The sequence below is a fragment of the Solanum pennellii genome, chromosome 9, assembly GCF_001406875.1.
Source record: "Solanum pennellii chromosome 9, SPENNV200".
Classification (NCBI taxonomy): domain Eukaryota; kingdom Viridiplantae; phylum Streptophyta; class Magnoliopsida; order Solanales; family Solanaceae; genus Solanum; species Solanum pennellii.
Genome location: NC_028645.1, coordinates 70,154,465 through 70,180,089, shown reverse-complemented (window position 1 = coordinate 70,180,089; position 25,625 = coordinate 70,154,465). Strand labels below are relative to the sequence as shown.

General features: G+C 37.2%; 1 protein-coding gene and 1 pseudogene across 1 annotated transcript; both read right to left on the bottom strand.

The window, feature by feature from the left end:
- Positions 1 to 14,035: 14,035 nt before the first annotated feature.
- On the bottom strand, positions 14,036 to 21,090 carry LOC107031227 (annotated as a pseudogene).
- Positions 21,091 to 22,750: 1,660 nt separating this feature from the next.
- LOC107031224 (pentatricopeptide repeat-containing protein At2g17525, mitochondrial) lies at positions 22,751 to 25,321 on the bottom strand. The gene has a single exon (XM_015232514.2). The coding sequence runs from the start codon at positions 25,015 to 25,017 to the stop codon at positions 23,131 to 23,133; it is 1,887 nt and encodes a 628-aa protein (XP_015088000.1). The 5' UTR covers positions 25,018 to 25,321; the 3' UTR covers positions 22,751 to 23,130.
- Positions 25,322 to 25,625: the final 304 nt, after the last annotated feature.

The window sequence follows — 25,625 nt, the reverse complement described above, 5'->3', positions numbered from 1 at the left end:
GGGTTAGGGTTGGTAGGGGTGGGGTGGGTAGGGGGAGGTTGAAAGAGAGTTTTGAAAAATGTTTTTCTTAAATTTTGAAGGGAAGTCATTTCCTTAAATTTGAAGAAAATGAGTTAATTTGGAAAACATTTTTCAAAATATTTGACTCAACCAAACATGAGAAAATTGGAAAACATTTTACGGGAAATGTTTTCCTTCATAACAAACATACCCTAAGTCTTTGCGGGTTTATCTGGCGCATCTCCGCATTGTCATCCCTACTCTGACAAACTTGAGCTTGACAAGTAGAAGAAGAAATTAAATATGCCCCTCGTTTCAATTTATGTGTTATTTTTCAGATTATGAAATTTAAACAACTCTATTTTTAACTATAAATTTTTCATATATCATTTAATTATTTTGAATTGTCAATTATTGTACTTTTTACGTAGTTTACAAATATATAAATTTCTTTCAAGAAAAATTGAAGATTTAATGAAAAATTTTGAACAAACTTAAATTGTTTAACTTTCGAAAAACGAAAAGTGTCACAGAAATTGAGACAGGGAGAGTATGATGTTTGTTTCAATTTGTTTAGCTATTTTTTTATCCTTAGGCTCAAATATGCTATCAAAATTTGAGAAAATAGGGGTATGCACTATTTGGATTAAATTCAAAAATCAAACCAAATCAAACCAAATTCTAATTTGGATTGGTTTTGGATTTTATATATATTTATATATATATATATATGTATATATATGTATATATATAATTTTAAGTTGCAAATAATTATGTTATGTTTCTAATTGTTGACATAACCGATTAACCAAATCGAAAAAACCCAAACCAAAAAGAGAAAAACCAAACCATACCGAATTTATTTTGGATTGGATTGGATTACACTTCTTCAAAATCAAAAACCGAAAATCCAAACTAAATAGTATAAAACCGAACCGAAAAATCGAATGCACACCCCTATGAGAAAAAATTCATCTATATTATCCGTTAAAAGATTAGCTCATTTATATTATTTCTTTTTGATAAACTTAGAGGGCGTTTGGATTAACTTAAAAGTTTTTCAAACTTACTTTTAAGTCAGTTTTACTTCTAAAAGTATTTTACAAATGTAGAAAATAACTTGAAATAAATCAAATATCAGTATTTGACAAGATCAAAAATAACTTAACATAAATTTAAAATCACTTAAACTAAGTCAAAAATCAAAAACAGGTTGCTCTTACATACTTTCTATTTTTCGACTGGAAGTTTTTTTTTACCAATCCAAACCGACTCTTATTCATACCATAATTTCAAGTCAAAACCATATCCTCATACGAACTTGATGAACTTTATCATCAGAAGTGTGTGTAGGCTACACGCCATCTGTTGGGACGAAAAGATGAAACTGAAAATCTAACAATAAAGAACACCAAGTTTAACGTGGAAAAACCCTTCAAACCGAAGGTAAACACCACGGGATCGACAAGATCCGAATTGCTTCACTATAACAATAAGAGGGTTACAAATATTCTTCTAATGGCTACACAACAAGTTCCAAAAGAGAACAAACAATAGCTACACCAACAAAAGATAAATAGAAAGAAACACCACCCAAACCCAGCTTCTGTTCGGGACCTAAAACAGGATCTTTCTGACCTCCGAATCCGATCTCCACCGTTCAAATCAGCCACCAAGATGTTAGGAACACTCAGTCCAAATTTCAGCCCGATCCAACGGTTAGTTAATCGGGAAACACGATCTGAACGTTGCTGGTCGGAGAAAAGACTGCAGCAAAAGAATCCTTTTCTTTCTCTCTTTTTCTCTTGTTGAAAGCTCTCTCAAAAACCTCTCTTATGTTTTAATGTCTTTCAAAGACAATACCAATGAGCAATTAATTATTCTCTCAAAACCATCCTCTATTTATAGAGTTGTGCTTTTCCTTATAAAGCCAAAACCAACTACAAATAGGATTACTATTCCAATCCTTTTCCTAATAGAATTGGAAACCAATTAAGGAGAATAATTCCAATCCTTTTCCAAGTAGGATTAGGCCATGGGCCTTTGGCTGGAACATGGGCAATAGCCCAACAAACTCCCCCTCCAGCCAAGGGGCCAAATGGACTTCAAGTAGAGGATCTCTTGACAGGCTTCCTGCCTGCCACACTTCTACAAAACTCATGATTGTCTACGATGAGTTCTTTCCACTTATCTCTATGAGTATCTAACATGGCTTCATCATAACCTTCAGGTTCTCCCATATTAGTCAATAGAATATACTCATCATGAGAATAACGTGTTGAGCTTCGCTTCTCTCTAGTAGATCTTCTACAAGAGGTTTCTGGAGCATCTGAAGCGGTCATCCCAACATGAGTTGGTTGATTATCAACCACAACATCATCAGTAGGAACAAATACATGTTCTACACTCTCATCATTGTCTTGATCATTACCTTGGGTTCTCTCATGTGCAAAAGATGTATCAATAGTAGGAATTGGATCAACATCAACTAAGCTCTCATCAGTATGAGAATCTAGTTTCTCAGTCTTGTCAATATCTTCAATAGTTTGATCTTCAAAGAACACAACATCACGACTTCTAATGAGTTTCTTATCAATTGGATCATAAAATCGATATCCAAACTCATCTTGACCATAACCAATGAAGATACATTGCTTAGTTTTAACATCCAATTTCGACCTCTCATCTTTTGGAACATGCACACAAGCTTTACACCCAAACACTTTCAAGTGATCATAAGAAACATCCTTATCAAACCAAACTCTGTTTGGAACGTCACCATCCAAAGCAACAACAGGAGACAAATTGATAACATAAGCAACAGTGTTAAGTGCTTCAGCCCAAAAAGAATTTGGAAGTTTAGCCTCTGAAAGCACACATCTAACTCTCTCAACTAAAGTTCTGTTCATCCTCTCTGCCAAACCATTTAATTGAGGAGTCTTTGGAGGAGTCTTCTGATGACGTATTCCTTGCGATTTGCAGTAGTTATCAAAGGGACCAATATACTCACCACCATTATCAGTGCGAATACATTTTAATTTCTTTCCCGTTTGTCTCTCAGATAAGGCTTGAAACTGTTTAAACACATCAAGCACTTGATCTTTGGATTTCAAAGGATATACCCAAATCTTGCGAGAATGATCATCAATGAAAGTAGCAAAGTAAAGTGCACCACCTTTTGACTTCACTTTGAAAGGACCACACAAATCTGAGTGTACTAGCTCCAATAGCTCAGACTTTCTTGAAGGAGGATGACTGTGAAAAGAAACTCTTTTCTGTTTCCCTTCTAAGCAATGAACACATCTTTTCACCTTTGCTTGTTTCATACCAGCAAGCAAATTCTTCTTAGCCAAACATGTGATCCCCCTCTCGCTCATATGATTAAGCCTCTTGTGCCACAATTCTGATAAAGTCTCGCTCTCCACCAAATTTATAGAGTCACCAAGAATCGATCCTTGTGTCACATATAAATTTGAATGTTTTCTTCCTCGAGCTAAAATCAGTGAGCCTTTGGTGAGCTTCCATTGACCATTGCACAAGTCATTATGATAGCCATCATCATCTAGTTGTCCTACAGAGATCAAATTTATTGGAATGTCTGGAGCATGCTTGACATTCTGAAGGACCAACGTTGAACCAGTATTGGTTTTCAAACAAACAGTGCCAACACCAAACACCTTAACCTCACCAGTATTACCCATATTTAACACCTCAGAGTTAACAGAAGTATAAGATGAAAAGAAGTCTTTTCTTGGTGTGACATGTGATGTAGCTCCAGAATCTACTATCCAACTTGTGTCTTGAGATACAAAATTGATGACGTCTTTATCACAAGCGAAGAGAAGGTCATCATGGACAACAGCAACAACATTATTTTCGTTGTTTTCTTCCTTCTTCCCTTCTTTAAGATCTTGCTTCAATTGTTTACAAAATCTTTTAATATGTCCTTTCTTTCCACAATGATAACATATAATATTTGGATTCTTGAATTTTGACTTGCTTCTGCTTTTACCTCTACTCCTCGGATCTCTTGTCTTATGTCTCCCCCGATCTTCTGTATATAGAACATCTGAATGTGAAGATATGTCTTGAGATTTTCTTCTAACCTCTTCATTCAACACACCACTCTTTGCATATTCCATAGTCACCTTTCCACCAGTGGCAGAATTTGTTAAAGAAACACGAAGAGTTTCCCAAGAATCCGGTAGAGTATTAAGAAGCCAAAGTCCTTGTATTTCATCATCAAAATTCACACCCATTCCTGATAGCTGATCAAGAATACCCTGAAAATCATTTATATGATCAAGAATAGGACTACCCTCCTTGTATTTAAAGGTCATCAATTGCTTTAACAAGAATAACTTGTTATTGCCAGTTTTTGAAGCGTAAAGCGTCTCCAACTTTTCCCACAATGTTCTAGCATGTGTCTCATTCACAATATGGTTGCGAACATTATCTTCAACCCATTGTCTTATATATCCACATACTTGTTGGTGCTCAAATTCCCAATTTTCATCGGTCACATTCTCGGGTTTATGAGCAGAGAAAATCGGAAGATGCATCTTCTTCACGAACAATAGATCTTTCATCTTGCTTTTCCATATGTTGTAGTTTCTTCCGTTTAGACATACCATCTTGCTCATATTCCCCTCCATATAGATAACCTTAGCTCTGATACCAGTTGTTGTGACGAAAAGATGAAACTGAAAATCTAACAATAAAGAACACCAAGTTTAACGTGGAAAAACCCTTCAAACCGAAGGTAAACACCACGGGATCGACAAGATCCGAATTGCTTCACTATAACAATAAGAGGGTTACAAATATTCTTCTAATGGCTACACAACAAGTGCCAAAAGAGAACAAACAATAGCTACACCAACAAAAGATAAATAGAAAGAAACACCACCCAAACCCAGCTTCTGTTCGGGACCTAAAACAGGATCTTTCTGACCTCCGAATCCGATCTCCACCGTTCAAATCAGCCACCAAGATGTTAGGAACACTCAGTCCAAATTTCAGCCCGATCCAACGGTTAGTTAATCGGGAAACACGATCTGAACGTTGCTGGTCGGAGAAAAGACTGCAGCAAAAGAATCCTTTTCTTTCTCTCTTTTTCTCTTGTTGAAAGCTCTCTCAAAAACCTCTCTTATGTTTTAATGTCTTTCAAAGACAATACCAATGAGCAATTAATTATTCTCTCAAAACCATCCTCTATTTATAGAGTTGTGCTTTTCCTTATAAAGCCAAAACCAACTACAAATAGGATTACTATTCCAATCCTTTTCCTAATAGAATTGGAAACCAATTAAGGAGAATAATTCCAATCCTTTTCCAAGTAGGATTAGGCCATGGGCCTTTGGCTGGAACATGGGCAATAGCCCAACAAACTCCCCCTCCAGCCAAGGGGCCAAATGGACTTCAAGTAGAGGATCTCTTGACAGGCTTCCTGCCTGCCACACTTCTACAAAACTCATGATTGTCTACGATGAGTTCTTTCCACTTATCTCTATGAGTATCTAACATGGCTTCATCATAACCTTCAGGTTCTCCCATATTAGTCAATAGAATATACTCATCATGAGAATAACGTGTTGAGCTTCGCTTCTCTCTAGTAGATCTTCTACAAGAGGTTTCTGGAGCATCTGAAGCGGTCATCCCAACATGAGTTGGTTGATTATCAACCACAACATCATCAGTAGGAACAAATACATGTTCTACACTCTCATCATTGTCTTGATCATTACCTTGGGTTCTCTCATGTGCAAAAGATGTATCAATAGTAGGAATTGGATCAACATCAACTAAGCTCTCATCAGTATGAGAATCTAGTTTCTCAGTCTTGTCAATATCTTCAATAGTTTGATCTTCAAAGAACACAACATCACGACTTCTAATGAGTTTCTTATCAATTGGATCATAAAATCGATATCCAAACTCATCTTGACCATAACCAATGAAGATACATTGCTTAGTTTTAACATCCAATTTTGACCTCTCATCTTTTGGAACATGCACACAAGCTTTACACCCAAACACTTTCAAGTGATCATAAGAAACATCCTTATCAAACCAAACTCTGTTTGGAACGTCACCATCCAAAGCAACAACAGGAGACAAATTGATAACATAAGCAACAGTGTTAAGTGCTTCAGCCCAAAAAGAATTTGGAAGTTTAGCCTCTGAAAGCACACATCTAACTCTCTCAACTAAAGTTCTGTTCATCCTCTCTGCCAAACCATTTAATTGAGGAGTCTTTGGAGGAGTCTTCTGATGACGTATTCCTTGCGATTTGCAGTAGTTATCAAAGGGACCAATATACTCACCACCATTATCAGTGCGAATACATTTTAATTTCTTTCCCGTTTGTCTCTCAGATAAGGCTTGAAACTGTTTAAACACATCAAGCACTTGATCTTTGGATTTCAAAGGATATACCCAAATCTTGCGAGAATGATCATCAATGAAAGTAGCAAAGTAAAGTGCACCACCTTTTGACTTCACTTTGAAAGGACCACACAAATCTGAGTGTACTAGCTCCAATAGCTCAGACTTTCTTGAAGGAGGATGACTGTGAAAAGAAACTCTTTTCTGTTTCCCTTCTAAGCAATGAACACATCTTTTCACCTTTGCTTGTTTCATACCAGCAAGCAAATTCTTCTTAGCCAAACATGTGATCCCCCTCTCGCTCATATGATTAAGCCTCTTGTGCCACAATTCTGATAAAGTCTCGCTCTCCACCAAATTTATAGAGTCACCAAGAATCGATCCTTGTGTCACATATAAATTTGAATGTTTTCTTCCTCGAGCTAAAATCAGTGAGCCTTTGGTGAGCTTCCATTGACCATTGCACAAGTCATTATGATAGCCATCATCATCTAGTTGTCCTACAGAGATCAAATTTATTGGAATGTCTGGAGCATGCTTGACATTCTGAAGGACCAACGTTGAACCAGTATTGGTTTTCAAACAAACAGTGCCAACACCAAACACCTTAACCTCACCAGTATTACCCATCTTTAACACCTCAGAGTTAACAGAAGTATAAGATGAAAAGAAGTCTTTTCTTGGTGTGACATGTGATGTAGCTCCAGAATCTACTATCCAACTTGTGTCTTGAGATACAAAATTGATGACGTCTTTATCACAAGCGAAGAGAAGGTCATCATGGACAACAGCAACAACATTATTTTCGTTGTTTTCTTCCTTCTTCCCTTCTTTAAGATCTTGCTTCAATTGTTTACAAAATCTTTTAATATGTCCTTTCTTTCCACAATGATAACATATAATATTTGGATTCTTGAATTTTGACTTGCTTCTGCTTTTACCTCTACTCCTCGGATCTCTTGTCTTATGTCTCCCCCGATCTTCTGTATATAGAACATCTGAATGTGAAGATATGTCTTGAGATTTTCTTCTAACCTCTTCATTCAACACACCACTCTTTGCATATTCCATAGTCACCTTTCCACCAGTGGCAGAATTTGTTAAAGAAACACGAAGAGTTTCCCAAGAATCCGGTAGAGTATTAAGAAGCCAAAGTCCTTGTATTTCATCATCAAAATTCACACCCATTCCTGATAGCTGATCAAGAATACCCTGAAAATCATTTATATGATCAAGAATAGGACTACCCTCCTTGTATTTAAAGGTCATCAATTGCTTTAACAAGAATAACTTGTTATTGCCAGTTTTTGAAGCGTAAAGCGTCTCCAACTTTTCCCACAATGTTCTAGCATGTGTCTCATTCACAATATGGTTGCGAACATTATCTTCAACCCATTGTCTTATATATCCACATACTTGTTGGTGCTCAAATTCCCAATTTTCATCGGTCACATTCTCGGGTTTATGAGCAGAGAAAATCGGAAGATGCATCTTCTTCACGAACAATAGATCTTTCATCTTGCTTTTCCATATGTTGTAGTTTCTTCCGTTTAGACATACCATCTTGCTCATATTCCCCTCCATATAGATAACCTTAGCTCTGATACCAGTTGTTGTGACGAAAAGATGAAACTGAAAATCTAACAATAAAGAACACCAAGTTTAACGTGGAAAAACCCTTCAAACCGAAGGTAAACACCACGGGATCGACAAGATCCGAATTGCTTCACTATAACAATAAGAGGGTTACAAATATTCTTCTAATGGCTACACAACAAGTGCCAAAAGAGAACAAACAATAGCTACACCAACAAAAGATAAATAGAAAGAAACACCACCCAAACCCAGCTTCTGTTCGGGACCTAAAACAGGATCTTTCTGACCTCCGAATCCGATCTCCACCGTTCAAATCAGCCACCAAGATGTTAGGAACACTCAGTCCAAATTTCAGCCCGATCCAACGGTTAGTTAATCGGGAAACACGATCTGAACGTTGCTGGTCGGAGAAAAGACTGCAGCAAAAGAATCCTTTTCTTTCTCTCTTTTTCTCTTGTTGAAAGCTCTCTCAAAAACCTCTCTTATGTTTTAATGTATTTCAAAGACAATACCAATGAGCAATTAATTATTCTCTCAAAACCATCCTCTATTTATAGAGTTGTGCTTTTCCTTATAAAGCCAAAACCAACTACAAATAGGATTACTATTCCAATCCTTTTCCTAATAGAATTGGAAACCAATTAAGGAGAATAATTCCAATCCTTTTCAAGTAGGATTAGGCCATGGGCCTTTGGCTGGAACATGGGCAATAGCCCAACACCATCAACGCTGGAAATCCACCACAAGTAACATAACTCACTGATGATTTCAACTTCCAAATCAAGTCCTCTTTTGTAGAGAAATGGTGCTTTACATGAACATTATTATCGAATATCCGATTGTTAAAAGGAAGAATTGTCAAGTATATGGATTGGAATATTGTATGCTTGGCTAGATGCAACAGGATTTAACAATACAATACAATACATTTTACGTAACAATCAAAATAAAAAATAATAAAATATAACACAATACAATGAATAACTGAAGGAATATTGATTGTATTGAAGTGTTAACCTAATAAGGGAATACATGGGAGATATATATAGGAGATATAGGAAGGAGTACTAATCCTAATAGGACTAGGATTAAGGAGTACTAATCCTAATAGGACTAGGATTAGTACACAGTAAATACTAATATTATTTAATACTATTTATTTAATACTATCTGTTATTATCCCCCCTCAAGCTGAGCTGAGCGGAAGCGAACGGAAGCTTGGAACTGAGGTAATCGTGCTGTCGGCTCGGGAGAGGCTTGGTGAGAATATCAGCCGGTTGTTCTTCAGTGGGTACATACTGCACAGTCATGGTGCCGGCCTGAACTTCATCGCGAACAAAGAGACAATCGGTATCAACATGCTTCATTCTGGTGTGTAGGACGGAATTCTTGGCCACACAGATGGTTGATTTGTTGTCACAATAGAGAGCAGGAACAGTGTGAGTGGCGCGGAGTTCGCGAAGAATATATGTGACCCACATGGTCTCAGCAGCAAGAAGAGCAAGGGCGCGGTATTCAGCTTCAGTCGAGGACCGAGAGACCTTGGGTTGTTTTTTTGTACACCAGGAGATCAGGTTCGGCCCCAAAAAAACGAGAAACCCCGATGTAGATTTTCTGTCATTTTTATCATTCGCCCAATCTGAATCTGAGAAACCCCGAAGCTCCAAGTCCCCGGGTCGAATGAGTAAACCACGACCAAGAGTGCCAAAAATGTACCTGAGAATGCGTTTTAGACAATGGTAATCATGTTCACTTGGTTGATGCATGCGCTGAGCAACTCGGTTGACAGCAAACTGGATGTCAGGACGGGTAATGGCCAGATACTGTAGAGCCCCAATGAGGCTGCGGAAGTGGGTGATATCGGCAAAGGGGGTGTCGGCTCCATTCGTAGACGAAGAGACTGCCATCGGTGTTGGTTGACTGGTGCATTTTTCCAGTCCAGCTTTCTGCAACAGATCTCGAGCATATTTTGACTGATGAAGAAACAAGCCGCTGCCTGTCCGAGAAACCTCCATTCCCAGAAAATAATGTAACGGGCCAAGGTCCTTCATTTTGAAGGTAGTATGCATAGCTCGAGTGACATCCTGAATGAGAGCTGCAGTAGAGCCTGTAATAATGATATCATCTACATAGACAAGAAGAATGACTGTACCGTGTGCTGAATGTCGAGTAAACAGACTCGTGTCGTGTACGCAACACGTGAAGCCGAGTCCCTGGAGGAACGTTTTCAGACGTGTGTACCAAGCACGGGGGGCTTGCTTGAGCCCATACAGAGACTTCTGGAGTTTGCAAACATGTTGAGGGAAGCGGGGATCAACATAGCCCGGTGGTTGCGTCATGTAGATAGTTTCATCAAGCATGCCATGAAGAAAAGCATTGGAAACATCCAACTGATTGATGAGCCAATTGTTGCGCACGGCGAGTGACAGTACCAGGCGAATGGTTTCCTGCCGAATAACAGGACTGAATGTCTCGGAGTAATCAAGCCCATACTCCTGATTGTAGCCTTTAGCAACCAAACGAGCCTTGTACCTGGAAATACTGCCATCCGCATTGTGTTTAATTTTGTACACCCATTTACAGCCCACTGGGTGCCGCCCATGGGGCTTAGGTACAAGAACCCAAGTTTTCTGATCAGTCAAAGCCTTAAACTCGTCATCCATAGCATGACGCCAATAAGCATTTTTTGAGGCAACAGAGTAGGTTGTTGGTTCACTATCGGGAAGGGGTGTATTTGGTAGTATGGTAGCCTGAAAGGTTTTGGGTTTAAAGATACCGGCTTTGCCACGGGTTAACATGGGATGAGTATTGGGGGGTGGCACGGGCGGTGGTGATTCGGGGGTGGCCGGGAAGGACCCAAAACGGATCGGGCTGGAGATGTTGTGGGTATGGGGTGGTTCGGGTTGGTTGTGAGTGTGGGTGGTGGTTGCGGGTGTATTGTGGGTGACGGTCGAAGGGGTGATGAGGGGTGGTTGGGTAGTGGGTGGAGGTGTGGGGGAAGGTGGTGAGGGACCCTGTGAGTATGTTGGAAAAAGGGGAAGGACGCCAATGAATGATGTATTTGTGGAGGAGGAAATAGACTCGTAGGGAAACTCATTTTCGACAAATTTGACATGACGAGATATGTAGACTTTATGAGTTTGTGGGTCAAGACAGCGATAACCCTTGGAGGTAGGATGATAGCCCAAAAAAATACAAGGACGGGATCGGGGTTGTAATTTGTGAGTAATATGAGGGCGTAGCCAAGGGTAGGCAAGACACCCAAAGACGCGGAGGTTGGTATAATTGGGAAGTTCTTGGTAAAGGAGTTGATAGGGTGATTTGTTGGAGAGAGTGTGACTGGGCATTCTGTTAATGAGGTAGTTTGCGGTGGCTAGAGCTTCTACCCAAAAGGAGACAGGGAGATGAGATTGATGTAGAAGAGTAACCACCGTTTCAATGAGATGGCGATGCTTACGCTCAGCCACCCCATTCTGTTCGGGAGTGTATGGACAGGAGGTTTGATGTATAATTCCCAGGGATTGCAGAAACTGGCCAAAGATGTTATTGACATATTCCTTTCCATTGTCACTTCGAAAAAGTTTAACATGAGAATTGAATTGTGTTTTAACCATTTTTTCAAAAGTGACAAAGGTGGTGTATGCCTGTGATTTGTGTTTTAGTGGGTACAACCAAGTGTATTTTGTAAAATCATCCACAAAACAAATATAATAGCGAAAACCAGCAAATGAAGGAACAGCAGTAGGACCCCATAGGTCAGAATGAATAAGTTGAAAAGGTGCAGTTGTACGCTTCTCAGATAAAGTAAAAGGTAATTTATGAGATTTAGCAATTGAACAGGAGTCACAATTGTTTACATGAATGGAAGAAAAACCTAATTGAGACATTAAAGAATTTATTATTTGAGTAGACGGGTGACCCAGACGACTGTGCCACAACAGACTGTGGCCATCAGCCGAAAGAGCCACCGGAGCCACAGGAACGCTTTCTGAAACTGGGTGGGCAGACGAACTTGTGCCAGGAAGAACGTACAGACCATGCTCACAGGGGCCCTGAAAAATCACCCTCTTGGTAGTATTGTCTAGGATCTGAAAATCATTAGAGGTGAACAAGAGTGAGCAATTATTGTCTTTTGTGAATTGGTGAACTGAAAGGAGATTGGATTTAATAGAAGGGACGTGGGTAAGGTTACCTAGGTGAAAGATAGCGGTGGGGGTTTTAATGGTACCCGTGCCAGTGTGAGAAATATTAAGGGACTCACCGTTGCCAACAGTAATACCATTGGAGCCATGATATGGATTTGGAGCGTTAAGCTTGGATAGATCAGAAGTAACGTGCATGTTGGCCCCAGTATCCAACAGCCATTCAGAGGAAGGGCCGGCTTGAGATGCATAATTGGCACGGTTATCACTATTTCGGCTCTCCTCATACCGAAACCAGCAACGAACAGCGGTGTGTCCTGTTTTCTGACAGATTTGACAAGTTGGACGATCCCGCTCGTAAGTGCCCTGCCCGCCGCTGGAAGATGACTGCCCGCCGCTGCCGAAGGAGTGCAGGCTGTTGTTGCTGCCGTGCTGCTGACCGTCGTACGGCGGACGACTGCCCTGCCGACCGCCGCGCCCGCGGCCTCCGCTGTTTCTGCCGTAGCCGTCGCGGCTCCCCTGCCGGCCGCCACCACGCCCCCCGCGATAGTTCTGGCTTGCGGTGAGGGCGGTGGCCGGCTCCATAACAGCGGCTTCTCGGAGAAGAAGTTTGCTCTCCAGATCCACGTTGATTTCTTCACTTTTTAGCCACGAGGAGAGAGTAGCCAGGTCAACGGGCGTTGGACTGATGCGAACTGCCTGTTTAATGGAGGAGTAAGCTGATGGGAGCCCCCGAACGACGCACATGACGAGATCTTTTTCGGGAATGATTTCGTTCACGGTGTCGAGGGCTGTGATGATGGTGGAGACCTCGTCTAAATACTCCGCCATAGTTTTCGTGCCTTTGGTAATTGTGTGGAGACGATCACGCAATTGAAAAATATGAGAGTGGGAAATTGATGCATAGCGTGTTGCGAGGGCCGTCCACAGGGCTGAAGCAGTTGTGTAGGATCGGACGTGTTTCTGAACCGTGGGAGAGATGACCGCAATCAAACATGATCGGATCTGGCCATCCACGGCTTTCCAGGCGGCATGGGCCGGATTGGTTTTTTCTGATTTGTCCGTGGCGGTGATGACTGCCGGCGGCGGTTCTGTGCTTCCATCGACGTATTTGAGAAGGTAATTGGCCTCAAGGGCTGTAAGAACGGTGATTTTCCATGTAGGGTAATTTATGTCTGATAATTTTTCGGGAATCAGGGCATGAAGATGCCTGAGAAGGAGTTTAACGCCAGAAGGAAGTGAATCGAGAGGATCCACCTCGGTTGTCATGGCTGCCGCCGCCCAAGAGAAGAGAGGGAACGATCGGTGCCCTAAAGAAAGAAAAAGAACCTAGAGAAAAGAAGATCTAGGTTTTCTGGCTTTTGATACCATGAAGGAATATTGATTGTATTGAAGTGTTAACCTAATAAGGGAATACATGGGAGATATATATAGGAGATATAGGAAGGAGTACTAATCCCAATAGGACTAGGATTAAGGAGTACTAATCCTAATAGGACTAGGATTAGTACACAGTAAATACTAATATTATTTAATACTATTTATTTAATACTATCTGTTATTAATAACAATGATCCAAACAGAGTGTAAATGATATTAGTAATGCGCATTTCACTCTATAGTAACTTCCTTTATCTTCTCTTTGATGGCAAAGATATTCAAAGCATAAAGGAATCAACTGACTATACGGATATGCAACTGATGAAAATACAATATAATATGAACAATGTTTCAGAGTAAAGGAAATCAAAGACCAAATGGAAATTTTACATTTTGAATCTACCACCCACAATCATAGGGACAGCCTGTTCTCACCCTTAAATTATTATACACTACACACACGTTTTTAAATTTTGTTAAGAATTGCACTGTAGCAAAGTCCAACTAATACAATCCCATATTAGAGGCTCTTATTGCTGATCTTCATCTGACCTAGACCGCATTAACCACTTGCGCCTTCTTGGATTATTAGACATATCACCACTCGATATGTTAAGATCAGGTTCACCCTCATCTTCATTATGAGGGTCATCTTGTAGACCAAGCAGGTTGTCACCTCAAGGATAGCGGCGCCTAGATAAATGTCCAGTGGACCGACAGTGCCTTTACAAAACTCTTGATCTGCCACCTCTTGCCTCAGATATTAGATCCATTGAGCCAATCATCTGAAACAAGAAAAAGGTACTCAACCATCTTCCAGTTGCACCTGAGCCTCGTTCCTTTCAACAGATAGCCTGTCTCCATTCTCAATCACATAATCTCCAAATATGACTGCACCAGGCATGGCAGCGAGAACTGCACTGACAATGTCATCGTACTCTCTTTGATTCTCAAGCCGTCTCCAAGCTCTCTGTCTTGAAGGGTCAATATCAGCAGGGCGTGCTGTTGGGTGATCTCTCCTAGCATGCTGCCACAATTCTGTGTAGTTACCGAGAAATGAACATGATTCATGAGAGCAGCTTCTATGCTTCAAATTTAGATACTTTCTGGCTTCTTCGACTACCTTCCAGCCTAGCACATAGGACACTTCTATTTCAATATTGAGTCAGATGAGTTGTCCGCATTCGTTGTCTCATCACTACTTCCCCATACAGTAACAACATCTGAAGTTTGTATAGCACCTTCCTGCATTTCCGTGTGATTATCTCTATTACTATCTCCAGGAAATGCACCAGTTGCTACAACTTCATTGGCAGGTATGTCGTGATATCCGTGAACAACAGTACGATCAATTAAATTTCTGAGCTCCAAGTGTAAGAATTATTATTATTATTAATTATTTCTTACTTATAACCGAAGTTTACTTGTAACTCAAGTAATACCATAAATAGTATTTAATAAGGAATAAATCTTGTTTGTACATTAGTTACTTGATGGACATACCAGATTAAATCATAACATCTATAAATTGGTCCTTTCTCCACCCATTAGGGTTACCACATATTCTCTACAATAATTTCATCAGTGACGGTTGTGGTAACATAAAGTTAGGGCAAGGAAGTAGAAATCAATTTACAACTAACGCTTCCGCTTTTGTCTGTGATGATGTCTTCCTAATCAGGTATGTACTCTTAACGATATGTACCCCTAACGATCTCTATGTAAAATTATCGTGTTCAAGATCCTGATATTATGTATTCAAGTATTTAATCTTATATGTGACATCAGAACCTAGATTATTTGAACCGATAATCTTTGTATATAAAATAGGCATATTTAGAAAAATTGCATGAGGGATAGATCCAAAATTTTCAATGAGGATGGTCTCAAAATTTTTCGCCACTACTGATAATATTTGGAAGACTAATAGTTATTTTAACCTCAAGTTTACAATACAATATATTGATGCAAAGTAATGTTCAACTGACAATTGACAAACCTTTTGCCTTAGCCAATAATTGATGTGCTGATAAATTTTTACAAGAGAATGTTGAAATATTAAAGCGTCATTACTTATAAATTTTTGTAAGTTACGTTATCTTATGATTTATTAAGAGCAAAGGGTTAATGGTTAATCGAGTAATGCTTTGTTATCATCACTCGTGAAAAGTTTAGAATTTAATGTTTGCAACCCCATAATGTAACAATTATGTTTTATTTTAGATTGTGCAATTAATTAAAGTGGTCATTATACTAAACAATAAATAATACGTATATTATATTTCTATAGTTTGTTAGTCATCACAGAAGTCAAACTAAAGAAATTAACGTCTACACATATCATGTTTATGATTATTTGATGCATGTAATATGTTTCTATAGTTTGTTAGTTACCAAAGTGGCCACACTAGAGATATTAACGTCTACAAATATGTTAATATCACTTGATGTATATATTATATTTCTATAGTTTGTTAGTCACCAAAGTGGTCAAACTAAAATGTTTGAAATTATTCACATGCACAAAATTTTTATGATGTTATGTGTACTTTGTATTTATATAGTTTGTTAGTCACCAAAGTGATCAAACTAGAGAAAATTAACGTCTACACATATCATATTTATGATTACTTGATGCATGTATTATGAATCTAAAGTTTGTTAGTCACCAAAGTGGCCAAACAAAAATGTTTAAAATTATTCATATGCACAAAATTTTATGAGATTATGTACGCATTTGTATTCATATAGCTTGTTAGTCACTAAAATGGTTAAACTAGTATGGTTAAGAAAAATATGCACTCATAAAATTGTCATTTATCTATGAAAGTTAATTAAATGCCTATATTGAAAAATAAATATATAAATTGACTTTCACTATTGCTAGAACTTAAAAAATTTACCCAAAGGTGAATCTATCATTCTACGAATAGTGAAAAATTATGAGGTAAATTAATATTTTCAGTCAAACATATATTATATATCCAAAGATGTCATATGTGTTTGGTTAAAATTATTTAATTTCCTATTAAAGATTTTTTTTAAAAAAATGGCATTTAAATTATGATAATGTCGTAGTATCTACCCAAAGGAGAATTACAATGTACTTTTATCGTTTTACTAAGTTCACATTATTTTTTATATGTGGACATGTATTTATTTGCAGTTATTCATTTTCATTCGCATGCTTCATCTGTTAATGTGTTCAATGGATTGAACTTCTCTGAATGACATGAACAAGTCCAATTTCACTTAAGTGTGATGGATCTTGACTTGGCTCTGCTGAATGACAAACCCATTGCCATTATTGATAAGAGCAGTAAAGATGAAAAGTCCTTTCATAAATCATAGGAGCGCTCTAACAGATTGAGCCTTATGTTTATGCGAATGACTGTTGCTAACAACATTAAAAAGTACTATTCCACAAACAGGAAGTGTCAGGGAATACCTGAAGTTTGTGGAAGAATGTTTTTGTTCTGCTAACAAGTCTCTCGCTAGTACACTAGTGACTGAACTCATGATTATGAAATTTGATGGGTCGAGTAATATGCAAAATCATATCATCCAGATGACTAACATTGCAGCAAGACTTTCGACCTTGGGGATGAAAGTGTATGACACCTTCTTGGTTCAGTTTATTCTGAACTCATTGCCTCTTGAGTATGGACTATTCCAAATGAATTATAACACTATTAAGGATAAGTGGGATGTAAATGAATTTTTCAGTATGCTTACTCAAGAGGAGTCGAGAATTAAGGAACAAGGAGATCATTCCATTAACCTCATGGGTCAAGGAGCTGGTAAAGGACTTAAAGTAAAAGCCAACAAGTTTTTTTAAAAAATAAATAAATAAAATTAATAATAATAATTGGAAAAAAAAACATCCACTAAATTTCATAGAATGTTTATAAGGAATTAAAGGCTGATGTATGTCGTTTTTGTAAAAAGGAAGGACACTATCAGAAAGATTACCAGAAACGTAAAGCTTGATTTGAAAAGAAAAATACATTTACTGCCTTTGTATGTTTCAAATCAAATTTAGTTGAAGTTCCAATAATACTTGGTGGCTTGATTCTGGTGCAACTACTCATGTATTCACTATTTTGCAGGAATTCACTACGATCCAAATTACGAATCCAAATAAATAAAAAAAATATTCCTGTTCATGGGAAATCGCATGAAGGCTAAAATTTAAGGCATAGGGACTTATCGTTTGATCTTGGAGATTGGACACCACTTTGATCTATTATAGACTCTTTATGTTCCTTCAGTTTTTAGAAATTTAATTTCTTTTTCAAGACTTAATGTTTTTAGATTTGATTTAAGTTTAGACATAGTTGTTTCAATTTATATAAAAATACTATTTTTATGATTTTGGTGTTCTTATTGATGATTTATATAGATTGAAACTCGATAATAATTAGAAGTAGTTCACTAAATGAAAGTTATGCTTATTTTTGGCATAAATTTTTGGGTCATGTATTGAAAGAAAGATTTAAAAAGTTAGTAAAGAATGAGATTTTTTCGAATCTGAATTTTAATGATTGCATTAAAAGGAAACAAACCAAGCATATCAAAAAAAGGTGCTAAAATGAACATTCAACTTCTTGAAATTATACACAATGATATTTGCGGATCCTTTATTGTTCCAACTTTTGGTGGAGAAAGATATTTTATCACCTTCGTCGATTATTCACATTATGGATTCATCTATTTGTTGAAAGAAAAATCTCAAGCAACGGACACTCTCAAAGTGTATGTTAATGAGGTTGAAAGACAATTAGATAGAAAAGTAAAAATCATTAATTAGGTCAAATAGAGGTGGTGCTATGGAAATTCAATGAATCAGAACAATGTCCAAGTCTATTTGTAAAATTCCTTGAAAATGGTGAAGTTAGTGGGAGTGTTGAACGATGAAGTGTGAAAATTAATGAGGTAAGGTAAATATTTCATCGCCCATGAATGTACCTACTTCCGCACCAATCACAAATGTTGTTCCTCTTGCTAAAGAACACTTTAACAATGTTGAACAATATTTGAGTGAAACACTTCAAGAAGAACTAACTCACAAGTATGTGGCGCAAACGAACCAAAAACAACACCATAAAGAAAATTGGTCATGATGTGATTTAGTTGCAAGAGTCAGATTTTGACATTGGAATTAATAAAGATTCATTTTCACAAGCCACAGAAAATAATGAGTCTAATAAATGGATGATGTCATGAATGAAGAATTAAAATCCATGGAATACAACAACGTTCGAGATCTCGTTCAATTATCAAAAAATTCTAAAATAATCGAGTGTAGATGGATTTTAAAGACTAAACGCGATTCATATGGTAATATTGAACGATATAAATCCAGACTTGTTGCCAAGAGATACACTCAAAAAAAAAAGAGGCATTGATTAGGAAGAGACCTTTTCGCCGGTCTCAAAGAAAGACTCAGTAAGAATTGTTTTGGTTTCAGTAACTCATTATGATTTATAGTTACATCAAATGAATGTGAAAAGTGTCTTTCTTAATGTAGACATCGAATGAGGATGTTTATATGGGCCAATCAAAGGGTTTCAAAATTAAAGAAAAAATCAAATAGTGTGTAAACTAAAGAAGTCAACATATGGACTCAGACAAGCCTCACGAAAATGGTATATAAAGTTTAATGATACCATAAAATCTTTTGGATTTAAGAAAATTACCATTGATCCGTGTCTATACCAAAAGATCAGTGGGAGTAAGTTTACAGTTTTAGTCATGTATGTTGATGACATTTTACTTGTTGCTAATGATTTAGACATAATTGTGTGAGACAAATGATTTTCTTATCTATGAACTTTGAAATGAAATATATGGGTAAGATATCCTATGTGATAGGGACAGAAATATTACATGATAGATCACAAGAATTATTGGGACTGTCTTAAACTGGATATGTCAAAAAAAAAGTTCAACCGAAATTTAACGTGAACAATTGTTCACCAAGAATAGTTCCCACAAAAAAGGATAAATTTAAATCTCGTGTTACGCCCAAAGAATGATGTAGGATGAAAAGAAATGGTCTTACTTCCTTAATCTTCTATTGTTGGAAGTTTGATGTATGTTCAAACTTGCACAAGACCATATATTAGCTTTGTGGTCGGAATGCTAGGAAGATATCAATGTATCGCTGGAATTGATCATTGAAAACCTTCAAAGACAGTTTATGGCATGTTATGAAACCACAATTCATACATTATGGCCGCGAAACTTTATTTCAGGACTTGGGGTTGTCGACATCATTACCAAGCCTCTGAAAACTTATTGTGATAATGTTGCAGCAGTAATCTTCTCTAAGAATGATAAGTACTCCAAATCTTCCAAACATATGAAATTAAAGTACTTTACTGTCAAGGAAGAAATTCAGAAACAAAGAGTGTTTACTTAAGAATATTAGAATTGATCTCATGATTGCAAATCTGTTAACAAAAGACTTACAACCAAAGATATTTAAATAACATGTTCAAAGAATGGGTCTTGGTTGTACTTATGATTGATACATTTACGATGTTTTACACTTTGAGCTCAAATTATGTGTTTCTGATATACATTAATGAACATCTTGTTTCTCATAATGGTGTACACATTATTATTTTGAGAAATTACAAGATGAGTCTCTATGAGACATTATTATGGACCGTAATGTTATATGTTTTTATAGCTTATGAACCTAGTATGATAAGTTGCTAATGTAGTAGTATATGGAAGGAAGTATGCAGCTTAATTTATGTACAACCGTCATAACTCGCATTACTAGTTTGTTATATTGTGGAATGTATGATGGACATTATAGAAGAGATCTATTGTATGCGCAACTAATGCTTATTTAATATTAATGTTATATGGTTATTGGGTCAAGTAGGAGAATGTAAGAATTATTATTATTATTAATTATTTCTTACTTATAGCTCAAGTTTACTTGTAACCCAAGTAATACCATAAATAGTATTTAATAAGGAATAGATCTCGTCCGTACATTGATTACTTGATGGATGTACCAGATTAAATCATAATCTCTGTAAATTGGTCCTCCCTCTATCTATTAGGATTACCACATATTCTCTACAATAATTCCATCACTAACGGTTGTGGTAACATAAAGTTAGGGCAAAAAGTTAGAAACCAATTTACAACTAATGCTTCCGCTTTTGTGTGTGATGATGTCTTCCTCGTCAGATATGTACCCCTAACGATCTCTATGCAAGATTATCGTGTTCAAGATCCTGATATTATGTATTCAAGTATTTAATCTTATACCAAGTGTTCAGCGGGTGTCTCAACAACAATATCCATGTTCCCCTGTGTCATAATGGGAGGAATGTCCCTATTTTCGGCTTTTAGTTTTTTGAAACGATCCAGACAATTTGAATTCCTATAACTTGTATCACAAATGTATGACCGGCATCCCTTATCATGAGAGCTACAAAGGAGAATAACAGCAATGTCTGGATGATCCATGAATATAGGGCATGAAGCTCCATCCAATTCCTTGTACAGGACATGCATATACATCTACATCTTTTGACATGCTTCGTTTCCTACTAGCCATCTACATACACTATAAAGTGTTACTAAAAACAATGGAACCATCAGATCAATGCAACAGCTAGCAATATGGAAAAAGCACATTTTGTAGTATGACAAACAGCAAGCAAACTGTTTGTATACCACGACTCCTCAAGTTATAAAATTATATGATTGACGAGATTGTGCAAACTAATGAACCTATGGATCACAAGCAATGTCTTCGATAAGAAGCAAACATCCAGTATTATGGAGCTGCAGACTTCCAGCTCTACATTTACAATATAATTTTTCCGGGGTGCTGGGAGGATTGACTTGCACTATCTGAGGTTCTTACACACTTCTCTTACTAGTAAAGGGGCTGCTAGGTGTAGCTTCTTTTATATTCTCTTGTTCTGAGTTGAACTCCACCCTTGCACTCTCCATGCTCATTATACTCTGATTAGGATCCTTTGCTGAGGTGAATAGCATAGCCAGAAGAAACAAAAAACACTGATGTAATCTGTTTAACCATGGCTAAGGAAAGGTGAAAGGATGCCCTAAAGAAAGAATCTTTGAAATACTACAGGATCCTTGTGTAAGTCAATCTTGCAAAGTTGTAAGTAACACTAAATGATAAACCTTCACGTGCATTATTAATTTTCATTGGTGAACAGTCCTAGAAATCTGGAGCAGTAAGTGTTGAATACAATGCAGTACTAGTCTATATCTTAGCCACAATCAGCCAGGAGTCCTAAAACCTGCAGTCAAGTATGAAAAAATGATGGTAATGTGTGTGATGATCTTGTAAAATACAAAGCAGGAAAGAAAATGTTTGGCAGGACTCACATTAACGATGATTGAGAATTAGATTTTATGAAAAACGGCGGTAACTTAGTGAATTAGATAGTTATAATAGGGATCATTTTCACCTGGATTTATGAAAACTGTAGCCCAGACAATACACTCCAACAAAAGACAAACATTAAGCACAGATGCAAGATAACATTTAATTGATTTCACCAGATTACTGACAAACAGCAAGTACACCGAAGTATGAACACATTTTTCAACCATAAACAACCATCTAAAAACCACAACATGAAAACTTAAAATACCATGTCAATAATTCCCTCAAAGATCAAATTTTGTACCAAATCAAGTAAAGCATATTGTTAGCACCCTTTCTGTTTACCAATGGTCTACACATGGAAGATTTAAGGAAATCTGAGAGTAGATTGCTTCAGCTTATAAGTTATTTATTTTTTATTTCTGTCCAGCCGTGTTTGTAGTATATTATTACAGCTTCTTAGTTATTTATTTTTCTTATTTCTATGTAGCAGTTGTTGCAGTAAGGAGGTTATTCCTCCACTTTCTCATTTTAGTTATAATACGAAGTTACTTCCTTGATTTTAGATGGATTAAACCACTAGTGTAGTATTTAGGGTTATTTTCATTCAATGAAATGAGGAAGAAAATTAGTCAAGTTTTTTAGTACTTCAAACTCAAGAGATGCACATTCTCTCTTAACGAACCAACACCAGCACCATAGGTAGAAAAAAGAAAACTTCAGATTTTATCTTACACCGTCTCATTACTAGATCCATAATCAGGGACCATAACACATATTTACATTGATCCATTAAATTTGCAAACAAAAGATGATACTGTAAAAATATTAAGCCCAATAGAAGATCCAAACCCCAGCAGATAATATTACTGTTAATTGCTAAGAATAATTTAATAAATTCCATATATTTACAATTAAAGAATATCATTAGATAAAAATATATCTATGGAGGTTTTCTAGACTGTATTTGGTGAACTGTAGTTGTGTAGTATGATGGAGACACAGGCATAACTAATCAGCAAGTCCAGATACCCCAACAGTAAGTAGACGTTTTATCCTTCCCATCAGAGGATGAGGATAAGTCTCCAGAGAGAGCCTCATCTAAAATTAATTGGTAATCTTACACTACAATTTTGAAGATTGAAATGCATTTGGTTCAACCAATCTTGCCTCAGAAAGAACCAAAGATTAGTAAAGGTCACAACGGATGTCAAAGAGCCCATAGCTAGTGGCTGATCATGTTTGTATTATGGCCTGCAATTGGCTAGTTAAACGGCAAGTCTTGTTATTGCCTTCTATCCAAGTTGTTTGTTGACAAAGGCACACAAGTAACATATTCCATGAATGGTAATCAGGAACTATACTCTTTTCTACCATTTGCAGAAAGAACATATACGCTTTGTGGAAATCTCCTCTACTACAGAAGACATCAATGAACGGACCGTAACTTCCAGAGTCCAGCAAGCAGCCTCTACCTTTAATGTTCTCCATCAACTTAGACGCCTTTCCAACTTTACCCTGCTTGCAAAGCAAAATTATCACATCATTTAATGTGGATGCAACTGGAAGATAACCACGTTCAATCATCTCGTTCATCAGATCAAATGCTCCTTTTATACATTCTTTGCTACAATATCCACTAACTAAGTTTGCATAAACAAGAGCACTTGGCATAACACCCTCCTTGACCATCTGATCATAGACCTTCCTTGCTTCATCAATGTTGCCATTTTCACAGAAACCAAGTATTCTCACACTCCTATTCACAGCTCGTGGAAACAAATTTTCCATCTTCCTTAGAAATACAAGTGCTTCTTCCAAACGATTTTCCTTGTAAAACCCATATATAACATTATTATACGGACTAATATGAACTGTTGAAACCCCTTTATCATCTTTCATTACTTCCAAAATCTTTAATCCATTTTCCACTCTCCCACCCGAACACAACCCATGGATAAGAGTATCGTACGTGACAAAATTCCAATTTATCCCAACCCTCTTCATTTCATTTAACATTTCAAGTGCCAAATCCAACATCTTGGATTCACAAAGCCCAGATATCAAGCCATTATAGGTATCTGCATTTGGCATGCACCCTTTCAACTCCATCTCCTTCAAAAGACGACAGCCAACTTTCACTTTCCCTAATCTACAAAACCCATTAATCAACGTGTTATAAGCCACAGCATCAACAATACCTCCTCTTTCCTCAACTCTTTCTAGTAATTCCACTGCCTCTGAAACACGTCCGTTGTTACAAAGAAGACCCACAACTTTAGTCACTGTAATAACATCAGGAATATACCCTTTACTAAAGCTCTTTTCCAGCATCACCAAAGCCTGTACTAAACTACCCTCTCCACAATATGCAGATATCAAAATGTTAAAAGTCACGTCACTTGGTTCAACCAAATCTCTCATCAAACTCCTTGCTCTCCCTACCTTTCCATTCTTGCAGAGTGCATGTATAACTGTATTGTAAATCACAGTATTTGGCGTAATGCCACGAGTTTTCATCACTTGAAGAAGCTTAAACCCATCACCAATCCTATTAGTCAAGCAAAGTCCTTTCATCAAAATCCCATAAGTATAATGATCCCCCTGAATACCATTTCCCATCATTTTAATCCTGTAAAACGCTCTAGCAATGTCTATATCTTCCTTTACAAGAACATCAAGAATCGAATTATAGAGCTTCAGGGTCGGTTTCTTTTCAAACTTGGACACCAATTCAGGAATTTTAATGACTTGTTTAATCATTCCAGCACGACCAAGACCACGTACAATGGTAACAAAGATATCCTCATCTGGGGTTGACCCAATTGAGCTAGGCATTTCGTTGAGCAGGTGGTGGACACAATCAAAACGCCGAAAATTGCAGAGCTTGTGGATTATAGCTCTGTAGGTAGAGTGATTGTGAGTGAAATTGCTAATGTTAGAGGCCCATCTAAAGGTTTGAAGAGCTTGATTTGCAGTTTTTTGTTCCAAAATTAAACGGGTGATGTTTTCTTGTGTTGGGACAGGAGTGGTTAATAGTGGCTGTGATTGAGTAGTGAGAAATGCTCCATAAATTCGCTTACTGCAACTACAAGGGATAGAGAGTTTAAAGGATTTGTTCATATTGCTACTCAAATTTCAGCCCACTACTCAACTCTAGAACCAATGTGTACTAAAGTTGTGCACAAAACCATCAACGCTCCAAATCCATAACAAGTAACTAAGATTTCAACTTCAACTTCCAAATCTAGTCTTCAACAAATCCATGTTATGATCCACTTTCTAGTTTCAATCATTTATGCTAGTAATTATCGCCTTAACATTTTTCACAGTGTAAGGGCAATGAATTAACTTCTCTAAGAAAAAAGGCAAATAAATAAGAAAATATAGGGTGTTAAAAATAAATATTATAGGGCTGAGCTAGCTTAGCCATTTTGACAATATCTTAATTAGTTAGTATAAAAAATAATGGACCTATTGTCAAGTCCCGCCAATTATCAGTAAGATTTTGCATCCAGTGAAGGGCGAAGAGTCTAGAATTTTGAAGAGGATTATAGAAACTCCAGAAGCCCTTAGATATTTCAAAAAGGTTTTGGAGAGTTGTAGAAGAAGGACTAGATAAAGATTTCCTAGAAAGTGTAGATAATTCTAGAAAGGGACCAAAGTGTAAATACTTTAGGGACTTGTAAAGTAATTATAATTACACTTTAGCCCCTAGGTGTTAGTATAAG